Here is a 19,670-nt window from a genome sequence, read left to right as displayed (position 1 = left end):
TTTTTTCATAATCTCACAGCATAGAAATTTCTAAGAAAAAAGTTTAACTTTTTCTAATTTTCTAGAAACAATTTGCTATCTCCCTGGCATTCAATATTAATTACTAGTAAGTCCAAGGTTTTTTGATGCTGGCCCTTGTAATATTTTAAATTTCTATAAGGATCCTACAGAAATAGATTTTTAACTTTTTTCTAGAGTTCTTTTTAACAATGCAAAATCAGTCATTAAACAATGTTTCTTATGTCTTGTTTTTAAATTTATTTTAACATGCTAGAATATTTTATAGAACCCATTTTCATAGAAGTTATTTCTTTCTATATTTTATACATTTATTGTGTGTGTGTGCATGGGTGTGTGTACAGAACACATGTCATAGTCAGAGAATAATGTGTGAATGTAGGCTCCCCTTCCACCATGTAGGTTGTGGATCAAATTCAAGTTGTTGTGTGTGGTGGCACGTTTATGGGCTGTGGCATTTTGGTAATTATACTTTAAAACAGTAAAGAGTGCTTATACTAATTGTAACTTACTTTTTTATGATACAGCAATAAAAAATTACTTAGGTGTTTACTTTATATTCACCTTTTTAAAAGTGAGTTGTCATTTAAAATAAGATTGCTTATTGTGGTGGTCTGTGTTTGAACGCTTGGTTCCTAGTCAGTGGAATATCTGGGAAGGAGGTGTCACTGGAGGTGGTCTTTGAGGCTTAAAAGTGCATACCAAGCCCAATCTCTCTCTGCTTGCTGCTAGTAGATCAAGATGCAAGAGGCTACTGCTCCAGTGCTGTGCCTGCTTGTCCCCACACACCCTATCATGATGATAACTGACCAACCTTCTAAAACTAAACAACCCCCTTTCCCCCACAATAAGCGCTTTTTCTATAAGTTGCCTTGGGTATGGTGTTTTATCATGGCAATAACTAATCTAGCCAGGCGTGCTGGTAATGCCTTTAATCCTAGCACTCAGATGTTAGAGGCAGTCAGATCTCTGTGAGTTCAAGACCAGCCTGGTCGACAGAGCAAGTTCCAGGATAGTCAGACCTATAAAGAGAAACCCTGTTTCAAAAAACAAAATAGTAACTAAGATACTTATCTTTCAGGTGAACATAAGAACTAGAGAATAGCTCTTGTGAAACAGATAATCATTTGTCAATTATTTGTCATATATAATTATCAATAAGAAAGATGAGGCACCAACCTATGCATGTCTCCACTTCCTATTGTTTTACTTGAAGACACGTACCTGGCTTAGCTTTTCCATATGTCCCACCAAAAGTGGAAATCGATGAACTAGCGTTGAGTCATTCTCAGTGCTGACTTGCTTAACTATTGATCGCAGTAATACTTCTCCATCATATGCAATAGGGAAGATAGATGTCAGCTTAACAGAAGTGTGACACAGAGCGGACATAACAGCTGCAAGGAGTCGGCTACTGGATGTCTTAAAGTTTGCTTCCTGGATATCCTTGTAAGAACAAGATAAGAACCCTCAAATACTGCATCAATATAAACCAAGTTTCTACAAATACACCAACATTTTCTACCACTCAATTATTTAAGTGGCTTTATTACAGGATAATACCACATAGATACATTAAAACATAATTAAATTATCATCTAGTAATGATGGGGGGAAGTAGATGCAAGAAAAGTCCTATAGCAAACCAATGTTTATATATGTGTATATCTTTACAATCACCAGTCCTTCCTAGAATCATTATCAATTCCCATTAGAATCTATCACACACACTCACTCTGCAAACACTGCAACTACTTATGACAAAATAAATAAATAATACAAATCACACTTCTGTGATACCATTTTACTAAGGTGACAGAATTATGCTATCATTCTCAAGTTTATGGAGATATCTCAGCACAAACTTTTTAAACTTATCAACATTAGAAATCCTATTTCACAAAAACCATGCACACATTACTTAGTTCTTCACATATCTGTGCTACCAGTCAAACATAAAATCAAAGCAGTGTGTCATCAAGCTGCAATGCTGCCAAGCTAGACTAGCTTATGGAGGCTGCCACGGTGAGAGTTCTTCTTCTAGGGAAGAAATGCACTGCCTTCCTACTAGGGTCAGAGTTCACGGGGGTGGGGTGCCACTGGGGAGACAATGAATTAAGGATAGCAGGGTAAAGACCTGATGCTATCATTTCCATTACAATAGTAATGGAAATAGTAGCCAAAGTGGCAAGAACAGGCAGTTCCAAGGAGAAACATCCACTCCTTCATTGGTATCTAGGATGTTAGCTATAGATTGCTCTTTTAGAATTAAATTAATATATCATTCGATATTATTTTACCATTAATTAAGATATTAGTGACAGATTCTTCTTAGGGATGTTTTGTCAGGTTGGGAAGTTTTGGTACATCGCTGTTTGCCATGTTTTCAGCACTGACTAACTGCTAATTCTGTCAAATGTTTTGTTTTTTTTTTTTTTTTTTTTTTTTTTTTTGGTTTTTCGAGACAGGGTTTCTCTGTAGCTTTGGAGCCTGTCCTGGAACTAGCTCTTGTAGACCAGGCTGGCCTCGAACTCACAAAGATTCACCTGCCCCTGCCTCCTGAGTGCTGGGATTAAAGGCGTGCGCCACCATCACCTGGCTGTCAAATGTATTTTAACTGACTGAAATATAAAGTGTACTGAAAGCATATGGTCGTCTCTCTATTTTGAATTACTGAAATAGTTACTACACTACAATGAACTCTTTTTCTTTACACTCAGTACAAGGAACTGAACTCTCATTTGTACTAGAAAGTACTTTACCACTGAATCATGCCCCAGCCCAATTAATTGTATTGACTTCTAGGTGTTAATCCTGCATTTCAAGATAAATTCCACTTGGTAGTGATACAGTACTTATGATTTTTAACTCAACAGGATTATCAGAATAACTGTGTCTCTGTGACATTTGTCCATTTCTTATTCTCAAACTATGTTGGGTTTTGATATCAGGTATGCCATCTATGAACCATCTATGGTCTCTGAAGAAATTTGTTAGAGGTGTTATTTCTTTATAAATGTTTAGAGACTCTACAAATGACAATATCTGAGTTAGAAATTTTGGGTGAAAGTTTTAAATAAGGAATTCTATTTCTTAATGGGCACAAGGCAATTATGATCCCCCTTTTGTCCTTATTTTTGAGAAAAGGTAGACCTGGCTGGCCTGAAACTTGCTATGTAGATTAGACTCTTTCAATTCTTTTTTTTTCTTTTTAATATGTATGAGCATTTTGCTTGCATGTAAGACTATGCACCACATGTGAGCCTGGAGCTTCAAGAAGCCAGAAGTGATGTCTGAGGCCCTGGAACTGGAGTTACAGATTGTTGTGAGCCCCATATGGTTCCTGAGAATAAGACCTGGGTCTTCTAGATGTGTAGCCAGTGATCTTAACTGCTGAGCTATCATTTCTCCAGTCCTGACTTTAAATTTTTAATCATTTAAATTTTATGAGATTAATGTATGTAAGTATATGATTAATTTTGTTGAACTGGAAACACATTTATCTATGTGTACTAAAAAATATACATCCTGTAGTCGTATATTGTAGTTTATAAATGTCTCTGAGATTAAGGTGGGGCTGGAAAGATGATTCAGCTCTTCAGTTAGCAATGGACTGAGCTTCCAAGGCCCAGATGAAGAGCAGAAGGAGGGAGAACATGAGCAAGGAAGTAAGAATCGCAAAGGGTGTGTCCACCCACGAGATGGTGGGACTGATCTAATAGGAGCTCACCAAGGCCAGCTAGACTGAGACTGAATGAGCATGTGATCAAACCAGACTCTCTGAATGTGGCTGACAATGAGGGCGGACTGAGAAGCCAATGATAATGACACCGGGTTTTGATTCTACTGCATGTACTGGCTTTTTGGGAGCCTAGTCTGTTTGGATGCACACCTTCCTAGACCTGGATGGAGGAGGGGGAGCTTGGACTTCCCACAGGGCAGGGCACCCTGACTTCTCTTAGGACTGGGGAGCGAGGGGGAGGGAGTGTGGGGGGAGTGGGAGGGAAATGGGAGGATGGGAGGAGGTGGAAATTTTTAATAAATAATTTTTAAAAACACTTTTTCCCAGAGGATCCATATTCAAGTATCAGCACCCATATTCAATGGAACACAACTGCCTGTAATGCCAGCTCCAACAGCCCTCTCAAGCTCCTCTATTCACCTGCATATATACACAGACATATGGACATGGTGTCATGTGAATTCTAATTGGTCTTAATAATAAAAACCCAGAGCCGGATATTAGGGGGTGAAAGCTGAAAGATCTGAGCAGAGCAGCTAGCTACTAGTTCTTATTTCTATGAAATCCTCTGGCCGAGTATTGTGTCTCTACAAGTCCTCATCCTCTCTGCCCAGCCACATCCCTCCCTGTCATCACCTCCCTAGTGTTGGGATTAAAGATGTGTGACTCCCAAAAACTGGGATTAAAGGTGTGACCCACCATGGCCTGGCTCTGTTTCTCTTTGAGACTGGATCAATCTAGTGTAGTCCAGGGTGGCTTTGAACTCAGAGAGATCCTTTTGCCTATGTTTCTCCTGTCTTGCTAGTGCTGGAATTAAAGGCGTGTGCTACTACTGCCTGGCCTCTATGCCTAAATGGTGGCTAGTTCTGCATTCTGATCTCCAGGCAACTTTTATTTGTTAGAGCACAAACAAATCACCACATATACAATTAAAAATAAAAGTAAAATCATATAGATCAAGATATTTTATATCATTATTCAAATCTTTTCCCTCCTCTTTTTGTCTAGCTGCATTGGTAATTACTGCAACATGAGTACTACAGTACTATCAGTGACAATGTCTCTTTCTGAACTCTAGCTCTGCAAAGCAGTTGGGATTTGGAGTCTTCATTAGTGAATAAATGATGTTACCCTGTCCTTCACTCATTCCCCTCTCACCTATCTGTGGAGACACTGAGGGCCACTTGTTTCCACACAGTTACTATATTTCCATACATACACACACTCTCAAATAACTTCCCCTAAAGACTGAAAGAGAAAGTCGGCAGTTATATAAACATGACTGGTAATTTTATAACAAATAGATGACACCAGAGAATGAAACAAATTTTTAAATTTTAGCTATGTGATATACACCAAGTAGATTTCCTAACTGTAACAAAGGATGAAAATTTAAATTAATTTTCTGGCACAGTATTAAGCAATATATTTTATTTTCAATCTACATTTTATAAACTTAAATTACCTGATCCAAACAATTCAGCAGATCGCAAAGGCAAGCCCACTGTAGTGCAGGAGTCGGGTAGAAGGAGTGAAAGCAGGCAGTGAACGTGTTATGGCACTCCTGAAGAACAGCCTCCAGAAGACTCAAGGGCTGGCTCAGGTACCCTTGAGGGTCATTATCTAACTTCACCATGCAATGATCAACTCCTTCCGATAAAATTTTTCTTAACAAAGTTCTTGTTTTTCCAATACACTCTGCTAATTTGCTAGTTTCTTCTACAACTGCTTTTCCTGTAGCTTTGAGAAATAAAAAGAAAAGCTAATAAACCAAAGCATGTACATGACAATAATAATTCAGTCACTTACTGTATAAATTAAAACCAAACACCAAAACTCAGAAATGAAACTGCTTAGAGACTAAGTAGGCTACAAAATAATTTTAAAAAAATCTACATAGGAAAAAAGAACTAGCATCAGTAATTAAGTCTAAATTTGTGATTGAATTTTTTTCTATTTGATAAATATAGTTTAAAAGTAACATTTTTCTCTCTTAATTTTAGTAGTAACTTAAAGGTACCTTGAGATCTTAAACCACTAGGGTATCTCTACATTAATTTTCTTAATCTCTGAAATGATTTCTTCCCAAAGTTTTTTTTTAAAATTTAGCATACCTGATACTGGGTATATTTCACAGGTATAGACTCGCAACAACCGCAAACAACAGGTCCCCACAAAGCGTAGTCTCTCTAAATCGAGAAGTGTGGCTGTGAACTGGAACCCTTTTAATCCTCTAAGTTCTTCAACCCCTAAGACTAAGGTGGTCCAGCTCCAGTGAAGAATACTTAGCAATGACTCAAAACATTCCTAATCCACAATATGAAAAAACATACTAGTTATTAAAACATATCATAGTTTGAATAAAGAGAACAATAATGGCATGCAACTTCAAAAATATCCTGAACTTTTTACTGAGTTTTGATAGTTGAACTAAAATACGTGTGTACATTTTTACACTTACCTTTTACCAGCCTAGTTAATTTATCTTAAAAATGTATAGAAAAAAGTCATAATTTACATGTTTCTTTGAAATTATGTCAATATAGTATAACAATTGAAAGTACTGTAAAAGTATTATAAACCAGTGATACCTATATCACTATATATAAATTACTTATATATTAAAATATAGCCAGGCAGTAGTGGCACATGCCTTTAATCCCAGCATTTGGTAAGCAGAGGCAGGTAGATTTCTGTGAGTTTGAGGCCAGCCTAGTCTACAAGAAATAGTTCCAGGACAGCCAGGGCCTTAACATAGAAACCCTGTCTCGAAAAACAAAAAACAAAACAAAACAAAACAAAAAAGTATAATAACAACTATAACCAATTTTTGAAAAGTTGATTTGAAATGACTAACAAAAATTACTATTTACATTTTTAAAAATCCTCACGCATGTGTTTAGGGTTGTCTTTCCCTGCAGTTCTAGACGGTCTGAAGACCATCACACTTACATGACAGCAAACATTATAGCATCTCAGAGTGGAGCACTTTGCTCCCCATTCCTCACCAAGGCCCAGATGACTGCTAGTATAATATAATAAATAAAAGCTTTAAAATAAATGATTGAATAGATTTTATATATGAACAACTTCAATAACCTAACAATCACATGGTTTTCTATATATTAAAAAGGGCAAAAACAAAATAATACTTATCTTAATAAAAAATACCAAATTTATTGTTTATCAGGGCAAATGTCAAGTTAGAAAAGTCACAAGTTATTTCAGACATAGAAAAGCTAATTCAGCTGAGCTGGCATAGACAACTTCTTTACTTTTTTTACTATTTAAAGTATACATTATCTTTGCCTAAAATATACACCTAAATAAAAGCAAATCTGAATTCATATATCTAAGCTGAGTCAGTCTTAGAATTAAAATCCAGCAATATGTAGCAAAGCTGAAATTTTTTTAAAATGGCTTACCACTGAGACAGTTCTTGCAAAAGATCTCTTTAAAATGTGTACAGGCTCACTAGTCTGCTGTTTGCCTTTGGAAGCACTGCCATCACTGGTTGGGAGTCTGGTGGTAGAAGACAAATGATATATTATGTTCAAATAAATGACCAATGACAACTTTTTAACGTATATTTTTCAGGATCAGTGGAGTGCTCAGCTATGAATCTACATTACCTCCCACTACCCCCAAGGCTCGAGGAGCATTATAAAAAAGGGAACAGAAAGATTTCCAGATATAGAGGTTTGGGTAGACAGGACAAAACAGCATCTTCTGGTCCTGATAGGAACGCTGCACCCATGCATGTAGAGCAGCTGTGGCTGCCTGCAAAAACCCATTACAAGATCAAGCCAGTCAGCTTTCCATTATGGAGAAAAAAAAAAAAAAAAAAAAAGGAGGAGCTATGGACAGGAAAATGACTCCTGAGAAAAGAGTGGTCAGTTTTCTTTAGGGGATAGCCCTAGGCAGGCCAAGCGTGCTCCAATATGGCCCCACGTACAGGAGCATATGGAAGTACAAATGGAACTCAGTGGGCTCTTTCACGACATATGCAAAGTACTACAGAGATCCACAGTAGGTCATAAAGCAGAAAACAAATGGTTGTTGGCTACAGAGTCACAATTGACATATCTACAATGCAACCCTATATCTAAAGCTCAGGGAAATCATGCAAGAGTGGGTAGAAAGATTTTAAGATGGAGGGGATCAGGAAGATTGAATCTAGAGTGTCCTCTAGATATGACAGGGAAACTACATCCACAAAATATCTCAACAATATGGTTGTCCAAGCAAGACTTGCATAATGACACCAGTTGACATGTCAATGTAGATGGGAGAAGCTGTCCCTAATTCCACCCACAGATGAAAAGCTATAGACAATCAATGGCTGTGAGGGAACAGTAACCAGTTTTCTCCACGGAATAGCTCTTGATAGGTTATCCAAATCCAAGTAGTCAGCACTAAATCATAAGGGCAAGACTAAATAGACTCAGTACGATATATCATCTATCCACCCGTCTGCCTACCTACCTACGTACCTACCTACTCACCTATCTATTTACTTACAAACCAATCTACATATACACACACATACATATGAACATGTATCTGTGTGTGTGGGGTGTATAACAATAATACTTAAAGAAGAGGTATTGAACTTAAGAGGGGGTGGTGGTCACAGTATAAGAAGAAAAGGGAGAAGGATTAAAAATTATATAAACATAGTATTCATATATGAATATATATTATGAAATATAAAAATTCAGTAACTAAATATTAAAATCAGTATATATCAAAGACTATAAAATTCAATCAGTGAATTAAAGATAAAATTTCAGATTTAAGAATATATATTATTAGAAAGAATGAAAATTCACCTTCAAAAATACATATCTTAAGAAATCAGGAAAAAATAATGGAAAGGCAAAATAGGAGCATGAAGTAAGGCTAGGGTAGATCTGGAATGAGTTAGGGAAAGAAGAATGGGGTACATATTATCAAATATATTGTAAAATTCTCAAAGAATAAAAATAATATATAAAAATATATATTTTGCCATAATAAAATACTCTGCATTAATATTTTACCAGTAAAAACATATAAAAGTCATATTTACTAGTAATGTACATATAGTTATTCAACAGTAGTCCATAAAGGCAATCCAGTACAATTTGTTACATTCAGAAAGAACTTTTGGACTGGAGAGATGGCTTAGCTGTTAAAGGCCAAGGTTCACAAACAGACAAAATGCTACCAATATCAAAAACAGTGGCTATAATAGATAATATAAAAATCATCAAAAATCCTTCCTGGAGAAATATGAGGCTCCTAACATTCAAATTCTTTTAGTGATTACTAGAAGAGAAGTCATGGAAGACAGTTATTTCTTCTACTTTTGGGGACTATGTTTAGCAAGAAAAATATACTTTTAATGGGGTATTATAAGTAGTCTAAAAACAGACAAATACATTGGTATGACATATATCAATATATGTTTGAATTACTGCAAATTAATTAAAATTCTTATTGCTAAAATATAATAAACATGAACAATTTGCTATTTTAAGTAAAAGTAGAAATTAATGGCAACAGATTTTCCAATGTGTCCTATCACAAAATAAGTAAGGCTATCGGGCTGGTGATACAGCAGAGTACTGGGGAGCTTGCCAAGCATGTGTCAGGACCTAGGTTTAATCTTGAGCACAAAGAAAAGAAAGATTACAATAAATTGACTAAGTCCACATCTAAAACATCCTCCCATCCTACCTTGCATTCATCAGTATATATTTTACTAGTTTATAACATTTTGAAATTGGTATTAAAATCAATAAGCAAATTAAACAAACTGCTATTGGCATAGTATTGTTATATTGGTACCATGAGTTATGCAAAATGTTAAATTAGGTTTGATAGAGAAAGTTCTCAAAAAGTTTACTAAATACTATCTAAATATTTTTAATTAGCTATATTTTACAAGTGTAACATTAATTTGTTCAATGCTTCAATAATTTCTCCATTATTATGCTGCATATTTTATAGTGATTTTATTTCTGCACAAGAAAAGAATAACTATAAAATATTTAAATACCTGTACAACAGTTGAGGTATCTGACCAGCATTTACATCAGTACCATTATTTGACTTCTTTGAACTCTTGAACTGGAAAACAACCCTAAAAGAGAGAGAGAGAAAAAAAAAAGAGAAGCTTTAAGGTTCATTATAATTAACAAGGAATTTAATAATAATGTTTTCAAATTTTGTGGTAATGAAGATTATTTATTTGTTAAAGACTGACATATGAAACCGTCACTGATTTATAGCTGCTGAATTATCAACAAAATGAGGCGCTGAACTTGATGGGAACTCCTAGATGAGGACCCTCGTGCCTCCCATTCTTAACTTCCGCTTTGAACTAAAGATCTCCATATGAGAGCACAAAAGCAGTTTAAATAGACAAATTTAGGGACTTCAGCCTCTAAGTGTTGTGACATTAGCAGTTCTAGCAAAAATCTAACAGTGAGCAGAAAGAGAAACATCCCATGGCAGATTCAACTTAAATACTCATCAGCACAGAATTTACTCAAAAATTAGCATGTACCTTTTGTACTACTGTGATCATGATGAACAAAAACAAATGTAATTTCTCTTGCAAATCATAATATTTTCAAATGTAGAGCAGAAAGAAGGTTGGGTTCTGTATATGGTAACCACATCATTATTCCAAGCATATCATTTTCCCATTTTATTTCTCTAATTTCCTGAGTCTGAATGAGACTAATACTTGCTTCAAAACGTACTGAGAAAACCAAATGAAATAATGTATCTGGAAGTGTGTAGTTATTTTGTGTGGGTGTATGTGTGTATGTGCATGTTGCTGTGGGTGCTTGTGCACTTGGGCATGTGTATTCACGGAGGCCAGAGGTCTGAGTATCACTTCTAAAGAGTCAATCACTGTTTTATTTTGCTTCTTTTGTGTGGTTTGGTTTTTGAGAAAGGGTCTCTCACTGGATTGGAATTTTCCAAGTGAGCTAGAGTGGGTGACCAGCAAGCTCCAGGGATGTACATGGATCTGCCTGGCCAGTGCTAGAATTACAGGGGAATGCTAACACATCACATTTTTTACATTGGATTCAGACAGTAATGTTTCCAACGGCAAAACCTTTATTGGCCAAGCTTTCTTCCTAATCTGAAAGTGGTACATTTTTGTCTGAATTTCATTAAGATAATATCATTTCATATGACAGAAACTTTGTGTCTTCCAAACTTTTGCATATGCAGTGTCAATCTAATGTGAATATGTATAATATATATGTATATATATTATATATATATTACACACACACACACACACACACACACACACAAATTCATCAGTATCCCGCACCCTTCCTCTATGTAACCTTTAACTTGGTTATAAAGCTTTTAAACAATTTAATACCCAGAAAGACACATATGCCATCTGACAAGAATAATGCAGTCTTCCCCTTTTCGTCTAGATTTTAATTTAGTATATTTGGTTATATGACATACAAAGTTACATAAATTTAACTTTTAGCAATTATATTGATAATCTGTCAGATTTCAGAACAAGATTCCACAATGAAAGTAAGAGTTGCATAAGTCCGAATTCAACATTCTGCTTACCCATCATCTGTGGTAATAGAAGCTTGTCCATGAGAACCACAGTCACTGCTGGGACCTGACACTCGAGCCCATGCTACGTACCACCATCCAGCTTGTAGGAGAACTGGCTCGTCAAACATCATTGCGTATTTTTCTCTACAGAAATTAACAAGTCAAATACCTTTGCAATTGTCTAGTACATGCATTTACCTTCAAATACCTTATACCAAAACCCATGATACTGCTTTTTTAAAGATTCTTTTCTGACAAGAATTTTATTTTAAAAAAATAAGATTTAAAAAAAATCTTATTTTAAAGTTTGGACACTAAAATTTCAGTTCTTTATATTTAGAAAATCAAATTATATTTATTTTCTTTGTGGATTCAATAATGTTTAATATTTTAAAATTTTCAAGTTAAAACAAGAAAAGTATTTTTAAATTGTTATAAAAACATTAAAAATTACCCAGACAAAATATTTTGCCCTTAGTTTGTGGGTTATTTATTCAGCTAAGTGTTCTGAGGGGTAGCATATTAAGAAAATGACTGTCTGGGGCAAGTATCCTGGGCAATGACTTGCTACAATTATTGTTAAAGAGATACAACTGCTCCCTGTAAAAGTTGGGGCCTAGTGAGTAAGCTAATGAAGAAAATCTAGGTGATTCTCTACCAAAGACATCACAATTTATATCTTAGAATCATAATCTTTTGCTAAAATAAACAGCAAATGATAATGTATATTAAAGTTTAACGAAAATTATCTTTTTTTGAAATGTCTCCTTTAAGTGGATTTGTATAAACAGTAAAGATTACAAAGTAACAACAATTTGATATAGTCTAACGCACTAGTTCTCAACCTTCCTGGTGCTGTGACCCATTATTACAGTATCTTGTGTTGCTGTGGCCCCCAACCATAAAAAAAATTTTTGTTACTACTTCATAGCTATAAATCTGCAACTGTTATGAATCATAGTGTAAAAATTTTTGGAGACAGAAGTTTTCCTAAGGACTCATGAACCACAGGTTGAGAATCACTGGTCTAATGCTTAAGGTAAGGAACAGGGGCCATGCAGAGGTGGCGCGGGCCTTTAATCCAGAACTTGGGAGGCAGAGGCAGGAGGATCTCTGAGTTCAATGTTAGTCAGAGAATAGGGGGTATCTGTAATATGGCCTACTATGACTACTTGAATATATATTTTGAATATATATATATATGTATATATTGCTACATGTAACAAATGATTGTTTCAAATACTAGAGCACTAGCACACTTGTGTTCTCTAAGAATTTGATGAAACTACCTGGGCAATAAATATTTCCAGTATTGAATTAGTCATCTAACTATATAAAAATTAAGATTAACAGTTTTAATATACCATTATTACAAGTAATAGCAACACTTCTTAATATACAAACACACTTCATAACAAGATTTCAAACAACAAATCACATACAATGGATGGTAGCTAAACTATTTGACCAAGGGGTACACTGGGTATACAGGATCATATCATCTAGGTCTGTGGAAAAACTTTGTGATATTCATAAGTGGATGAAACTTTTTAACAATGAAATTCTCAGAATGTATCTCCATCACTAAGTGAAACATAACTTTATATAGTTAAGTTTCCCAATTTATCAATAGATTAGTCAAAACTTCCTTTTAAAAATGTATTTGCTGCCAGGCGATGGTGGCACACATCTTTAATCCCAGCACTTGGGAGGCTGAGGCAGGGGGGGGTCTCTGTGAGTTCGAGCATAGTCTAGTCTAGAAGTGCTACTTCTGGGAATGGCCCCAAAGCTACAGAGAAACCCTGTCTCAAAAACACCAAAAGAAAAAAAAGTATTTGTTAAATTAAAATAAAATTTTAATTTCAAGTACATAAAAACTACTGAATAATGAGCAAAACATTTACCTAGCGGCACAGTCATAAGCTAACACGTCAGTCTCTGCAAGAAGGTCTCCATCGGTTTCATGATCTCCTCCTTCAGGACCCAACTCAAACAGCTGGAGTAAAGAGAAACAAATTGACTCCAATCATTCAGTTTTGCACATACAAGTGTTTACAATTTTGTCCATATCCAATAAAACGAAACTATAAATGATATAAAAATTTTATCTGCTATTTAAATTTTAATTACTAAGCTAAATATTAAACTTAATAACTAAATAAATATATGTGTGTTTAAAATATAAATCATGCAGTGTTTTATGGTTACATTAATTCTAGCTCCCTACTGCAAGTTCTCAAAGAAAGCATTTTAACTAAGATTTTTTTTAAATGAGGCAGACTCTTGCTTTATTACTTAATTACTAGATCTAGGGTCTAGTGTCCTCTTCCATAAAAATGGGTGGACATTAACAGAGTTCCTGTAGGAGTGGCGGCTGGCTGCTTCCTGCCACCAGGCGAGCTTTACCCAAAATAATTACATGGAAACTGTATTCATTTAAACACTGCCTGGCCCATTAGTTTCAGCCTCTTATTGGCTAATTCTCAATCTTCCTTTAACCCATATTTAGTAATCTGTGTAGCACTACGAAGTGGTCGCTTACCAAGAGAGATCTCAACCTGCGTCTATCTCAGAGAGGAGAAGCATGGCGACTGCCTATGGCGACTGCCTCAAGCGTCTGCCTCACTCCCAGCATCCTGTTCTGCCTACTCCACCTACTTATGTTCTGACCTATTGGGCCAAGCAGTTTCTTTATTAATTAACCAATGAAAATACTCATAGTAATTATGCAAACTCAATGAAGAATATTTGTGGAACCCTGAGAGAACACCCTTGTTCAAAAGATTATAAAGATATTACTATAGAGGAGTTGAGGATTCACAATAAAAAAAAATACAGGTAGCAAAAGCTAGTTCAGTAACTAGCAAGGGAAAGGACGCGATGAAGAACTTGAAATAAGGAGTTTAGGTAAGGAAAAAGAGATTATGAAAAAAGAGATCTTTTAAAAAATGGATTAATATGAGAATTAGCTTTTCGCAGCAATAAAGACCCTAAATGGTATCCTCGATTGAGTGTTCAGCCCTAAAATCAGTCACACGCAAGCCATACTAAACAGACTCAGAAGACTGTATTTACATAGTTATATATTTATAAATGTGACAATAATAATCAAAGAGGCTATTAAGTTGATGGGGAGGGAAGGGTTGGCAGGAGGAGACACGGAAGGGATTGGAGGGAAGACCAGGAAGGTTGGGGGAGTTATGCAATTATAATTTAATTAAATTTTTTTTAATAAAAGGGAACTAATATTTGTAAAACCTTCATTCTTTTCTGGAGAGTTATAGCAGGTAAACTGCAGCAAAGATGTTAAAATGAATTTAAAATTATTGAACAGTGACAAGTTTTCAACCATTTCCAAGGGCCTGGAAATCTATTTCTATCTCAGACTTTACTGGCATACCCATAGACTCCAATATTCTTTGTTCTAAAGTAAATGACCTATCTTACTTTTCTTGCTGTCCCTGCTCTGTACAGTGGCAGTGTCTTAAAAATGCCTGTGCCCACACTACTCAGTCATCACTATGTCTACTCTTTCAGCAGCACAAAAAGATGGGATTTCATAAACTAGTTTTAGCTGCCTCTCCCTCTAATCCAGCTTATTTATTTATTTATTTATTTATTTATTTATTTTGCTGGTGGTGATTGAACTCTTGCTAGCCAAGTCTATGGCACTTAGTAATTTCTCTAAAAAGAATATCTGATTAGAATAATTCATGGTAAAGGTCCTTAGTAGCCTCTCTTAGTCATAATAAAATGATATGACCATAATCTGCTTCTTCACTGGTACTCCACAAATACTTTCAAACTCATCAATGCACTAGTCACAGTTCTAGGAACACATAAGAGTAAATAATGCAGACCAGAAAAAACAAAACAAAACAAAAACACAGCTATTGGTATAAGTTTGTAGCAGTGAATAGAATTTATATTTTAAATAAACTCTTGGTAAGAGTTGCAGCTAAAGAGGAGAGCAAAGATCCTGAGGTTGCATTGCTTAACATATATGAGGAAGAATCAGCAAGCCATAGTATACAAAGGACAGTCAAACAGCAAGTATAACATAGTCAGACATGTTCCAGTGAAGTCTGATACTCTTTGATCCTTAAAGGCATTGGTTATCAACCTGTATGTCACAACCCACTTACGGGTCCAATATCAGACATCCTGCATATCAGATATTTACATTAGATTCGTAAAGTAGTGAAAATACAGTTATAACAATAATCTTAAGTATGGGGATTATCACAATATGAAGAGCTGTATTAAGGGTGTCAGCATTAGGATGGTTGAGAACCAGCGCCTTAAAGGCCTCCTCTAAAATAGGAAGAATTTCACCATGATGCGTAATATTCCACTTCTCAAAAAATTCTAAAACTAGAAGGGAGAAATACATACAATCTTGAAGAGCTTTCTGGATATTATCAAATATACATACATAAATGTTAACAACTACATATATATCCCCCTGATGAACTTGCTGGGTATTATTTTCTAGAAAAACAACTCACTGAGTTTGCTTTCCTGTCTTACGGAATCAAGTCATTCTGAATCATTTTGAAAGAGGTGCGCTAAACACAAATGAAAGACTAAGACTACTGGAATTTTAGTATAAACAGAGATGTGATCTAGGTATTCTTAACCATTATTTCTATGGCTTATATTACTATAAGAACTTTAACTTTTACTAAATTCATTCTTACTGTATCTATAATTTTAAAGGCATATATAATCATCAATATCAGAAAAAAGTAAACATTGAAAAAAGTTTTCAGTTCTGGTTGAGGTTTATGTAGACTGTCTTCAAAAGTAATCAAGGGCTTTAATATATTTTCTTAATTTGGGAGTATTACTGAGCAATCTCAAAAAAGAATAACTCTCACAAAAGAGCTTGAACTAAAATTTCTTATGAACCATGATACTAGAATTGAGGCAAAATTTGCAGTGTGAAAATTTACAAAAGCAGACTGACTACAGACACATGTCCATACTACTACTAAGTAACCAAAACAGTCAGGTAATCTACAGACAATGACTGCTGGCTCTTCCAGATAAGTGTGGGAAACTTAACAATTTCTTTTAAAAATGCAAGGTCATAATCATACAAGATAGCCTGAAACACACTAGATTAGCCTTGAACTCCCTGGTGCCATTCTCCCACATTGCTAGGCTTACACAGGCACCAGACTCCCATGTTGCTAGGCTTACAAGCATCTGCTACGACACCAGTCCTTGATTCATAACTAGTGCAAAATTTTTACACAAAAGACACTTCTCCCTTTATTCCTAGTCCCCACATGCTGCTGTTTACATAGTATTTGGCAATAAAGATGGTGGAGACTGGCATACACAAAAGGAGTATATCCTGGTACTAAGACAGCTCTAGGGTAGCAACCACATAGAGCGTACAGCTAATCAACTACCTGGACTTCAACACAAAGCAGTGAGACTGGCAATGAATCCATTTTGGATTGAAAGCTCATTTTCTCCCTTTGTATGAATTAGATTTTTTTTTACTGGTCAGTGATCTCATAGCTTTGAGGAAGAGTTTAGCAATGTTTCCTAAACCAAACAACAAACCAAAGTAAAAAGGAAACATAAGACTAAGGAAAAACAAATGTCTTCAGGTGAAACAGAGTTACAGTGTCATAAACTCTACCTTTATTTTAGCAGTATATTCTCCTCTGCCTCCAAACAGACCAAGACCACCAAGTAAAATATCAGTGTCAGCACTAAAACGTATGGCTTCAACTGAATGAGCAGAGTAACCCCAGCCTCCTCCATGACCTGAAAGATGTAAATAAAAATGGTTTTAAACATGTGTCTATTTCTGCTACTAGATAACATTTCCTAAGTCTAAGTATACATACTTTCAAACCTGTTTACTACACTGTAATCTTCCTTGGAATAGACTTTCATTACTGCTTGAGTCTCCTCCTCTGTACTTGCAATGCCCATCTTTAAGTCCTGCATAGCAGCCAAAGTATCAAGACAACCTAAAACAATAAACAAGTCAACTTCAAACTCTTGAAACAAAAACTTTTAGTAGTACTGATATTATTTAATGTTATATAGGGCAAATTAAAATAAGGTTTGAATGTGCTCAATAAACATGATCTATTCCCAGCATTAAGCACTTCATAGAAGAACACATACAATAATTTTTCCTCTGCATAGTAATTATCACACTTAAAACATAAGTTATATGACATTTTCCACAAAACTAAACCTCTGAAAAGTCAGAATCACTTACTTTTGGTCCTTACAAGTTTCTTTATAGAACTTCTTAAATCAATTTCATTTTCATAGTATTCTTAAAGGAAGACATATAAGTCTTAAATAACTTTGATGTATGTTTTGGATGGCTGCAATGGTTAAAATAAATTTATAATCTACGAACTATGCTTAGAAATATGTGATGTGGGATACCCCTTGTATGCTGTGATTACCATTAATGAATAAAGAAACTGCTTTGAACCTACAGCAGGGCAGAACTTAGGTAGGAGGGGAAAACTAAACTGAATGCTCAGAGGAAGAAGGCAGAGTCAGAGAGAAGCCATGTAGCCCTGCCAGAGATAGACACCGGAACTTTTCCCGGCAAGCCACACCCTGTGGTGATACACAGATTAATAGAAATGGGTTAAATTAATATGTAAGAGTTAGCCAATAAGAATCTAAAGCTAATGGGCCAAGCAGTGATTTAACCAGTATAGTTTCTGTGTGATTATTTTGGGGCTGAGCAGCAGGGAACCAACAGCGGCCTCCCTACAACAAATATGAACTTATAGTGTAGGGGCTATATAAGCATAAGTATGTTTTTTGTGTATCTCCGTGCATATGTAGAATTCATACACATATGGTTACATATGTGAAAGTGTTTATGTTTATTAGGATAAATATGCATGTGTGGGCATGTACGTGCAGGCCTAAGGCTAACACCACATCAGGAGCCTTCCTATGTTGTCTTCTACTGTATTTATTGACACAAGACCTCTCAATTGAACTCAGAACCACCAACATGGATATTTTAGCTCGTCTGCTTGCTCCAGGGTCTTTGTCTCTGTCTCCTAAGCACTGGAATTATGGGAAGTCCACCAAACCTTCCCAGCATTGACATAGGTTCTGGAAATCTGAATTCTAGTCCTGACACTTGGAAGGCAAACTTTACCCACTGAGTCACCCTAGCTCCTAATGAATCTTTCTGAATAATCATTTCTAAAAGCAAAACAATACACAGGTATATGGACTGACTTAAAAACAAGCAAGCAAACAAAGAAACAACCCCCCCCCCAAATTCTAGCAATTATTTATTGAAAAAGTTCCAAATCCCAAGGTAGTTAATAAGTATATACATAAGTTAGACACTATAGAAACATATTTGGATTACAGCTCTGAAGGTTTATATGTTCAAACAGAATCCTTCATTATCTTTACATTGAGAAAATTATATTCAGGGATGCCTTACACTTAGGCACCCATTGCTATTTTATGATATTGAGATTTTTGTATCATTTCATGGAAGACAAACTTCTTTGGTATTTAATTTATTGTGTGATTAGCACCCATTATTACTTAACAAATATGGTAGAATTACATATAAATTTAACCATTTAAGAAAAATTCTGACCATCAGCATAGCATACGTGAATGTCATTCTGCTCTACATCAAAAGGCAACCATACCCAGAATGTGCAAGGCTGCATGAGATCGGGTTGTCAGAGCCCTTGATCCTGTTGGCAGAGCAAGTTCAGGACTTAGAATACTACATCTGGACTGCATGTCTGTTGCAGAGGGAAGTCTGGCATCAGCAACCACTGCATTGTAACACCAGAGCTCTCGGGTACTTGGTCGAAACCTATCCAGAAAGATAATAATTACAGCACTTCAACAACTAGTTAACTTTGAAAATTTTCTAAATTATACTTGACTATAAAATAAGTAATACATTAATGTACAAAGGAAAATACATATCTTGATGGAGGAGAGTTATCTGTCTATGTTACTTTCATTGGTTAATTAATAAAGAAAACTGCCTTGGCCCTTTAAGAGAACAGAAAATTAGGTAGGTGGAGTAGACAGAACAGAATGCTGGGTAGCAGGAGTGGGGAGACGCTTCAGGCAGTCACCATATGCAGTCGCCATGCTTCTCTCCGAGATGGACGCAGGTTAAGATCTCTCCTGGTAAGCTACCCCTCATGGTGCTATATAAACTAAATATGGGTTAAAGCAAGATATGAGAATCAACCAATAAGAAGCTACAGATAACGGGCCAGGGGCCAGGCAGTGTTTTAAAAGAATACAGTTTCTGTGTAATTATTTTGGG

At 35.6% G+C, this 19,670-nt stretch overlaps 1 protein-coding gene across 14 annotated transcripts in view; it reads right to left on the bottom strand.

The window, feature by feature from the left end:
• Mycbp2 (MYC binding protein 2) overlaps positions 1-19,670 on the bottom strand; it is a 233,109-nt gene that overhangs the window by 112,605 nt on the left and 100,834 nt on the right. For all 14 annotated transcript variants that reach the window (XR_005283020.1, XM_038310598.1, XM_038310599.1 and 11 more), the window contains 10 exons: positions 19,030-19,202; positions 17,218-17,343; positions 17,007-17,134; positions 13,255-13,346; positions 11,360-11,494; positions 9,804-9,887; positions 7,186-7,282; positions 5,875-6,067; positions 5,226-5,500; positions 1,243-1,464 (listed from right to left, as the gene is read on the bottom strand). Coding sequence is in view for 13 of the 14 variants with exons in the window: in XM_038310598.1 (XP_038166526.1) it covers positions 1,243-1,464; positions 5,226-5,500; positions 5,875-6,067; positions 7,186-7,282; positions 9,804-9,887; positions 11,360-11,494; positions 13,255-13,346; positions 17,007-17,134; positions 17,218-17,343; positions 19,030-19,202 (1,525 nt within the window). In the remaining variant the exon portion in view is untranslated. The remainder of the gene's footprint in view (positions 1-1,242; positions 1,465-5,225; positions 5,501-5,874; positions 6,068-7,185; positions 7,283-9,803; positions 9,888-11,359; positions 11,495-13,254; positions 13,347-17,006; positions 17,135-17,217; positions 17,344-19,029; positions 19,203-19,670) is intronic.

This window comes from Arvicola amphibius, chromosome 13, assembly GCF_903992535.2.
Source record: "Arvicola amphibius chromosome 13, mArvAmp1.2, whole genome shotgun sequence".
NCBI classification, from domain to species: domain Eukaryota; kingdom Metazoa; phylum Chordata; class Mammalia; order Rodentia; family Cricetidae; genus Arvicola; species Arvicola amphibius.
The sequence above is the reverse complement of the archived record's forward strand: the minus strand, read 5'-3'. Positions and strand labels throughout refer to the sequence as shown.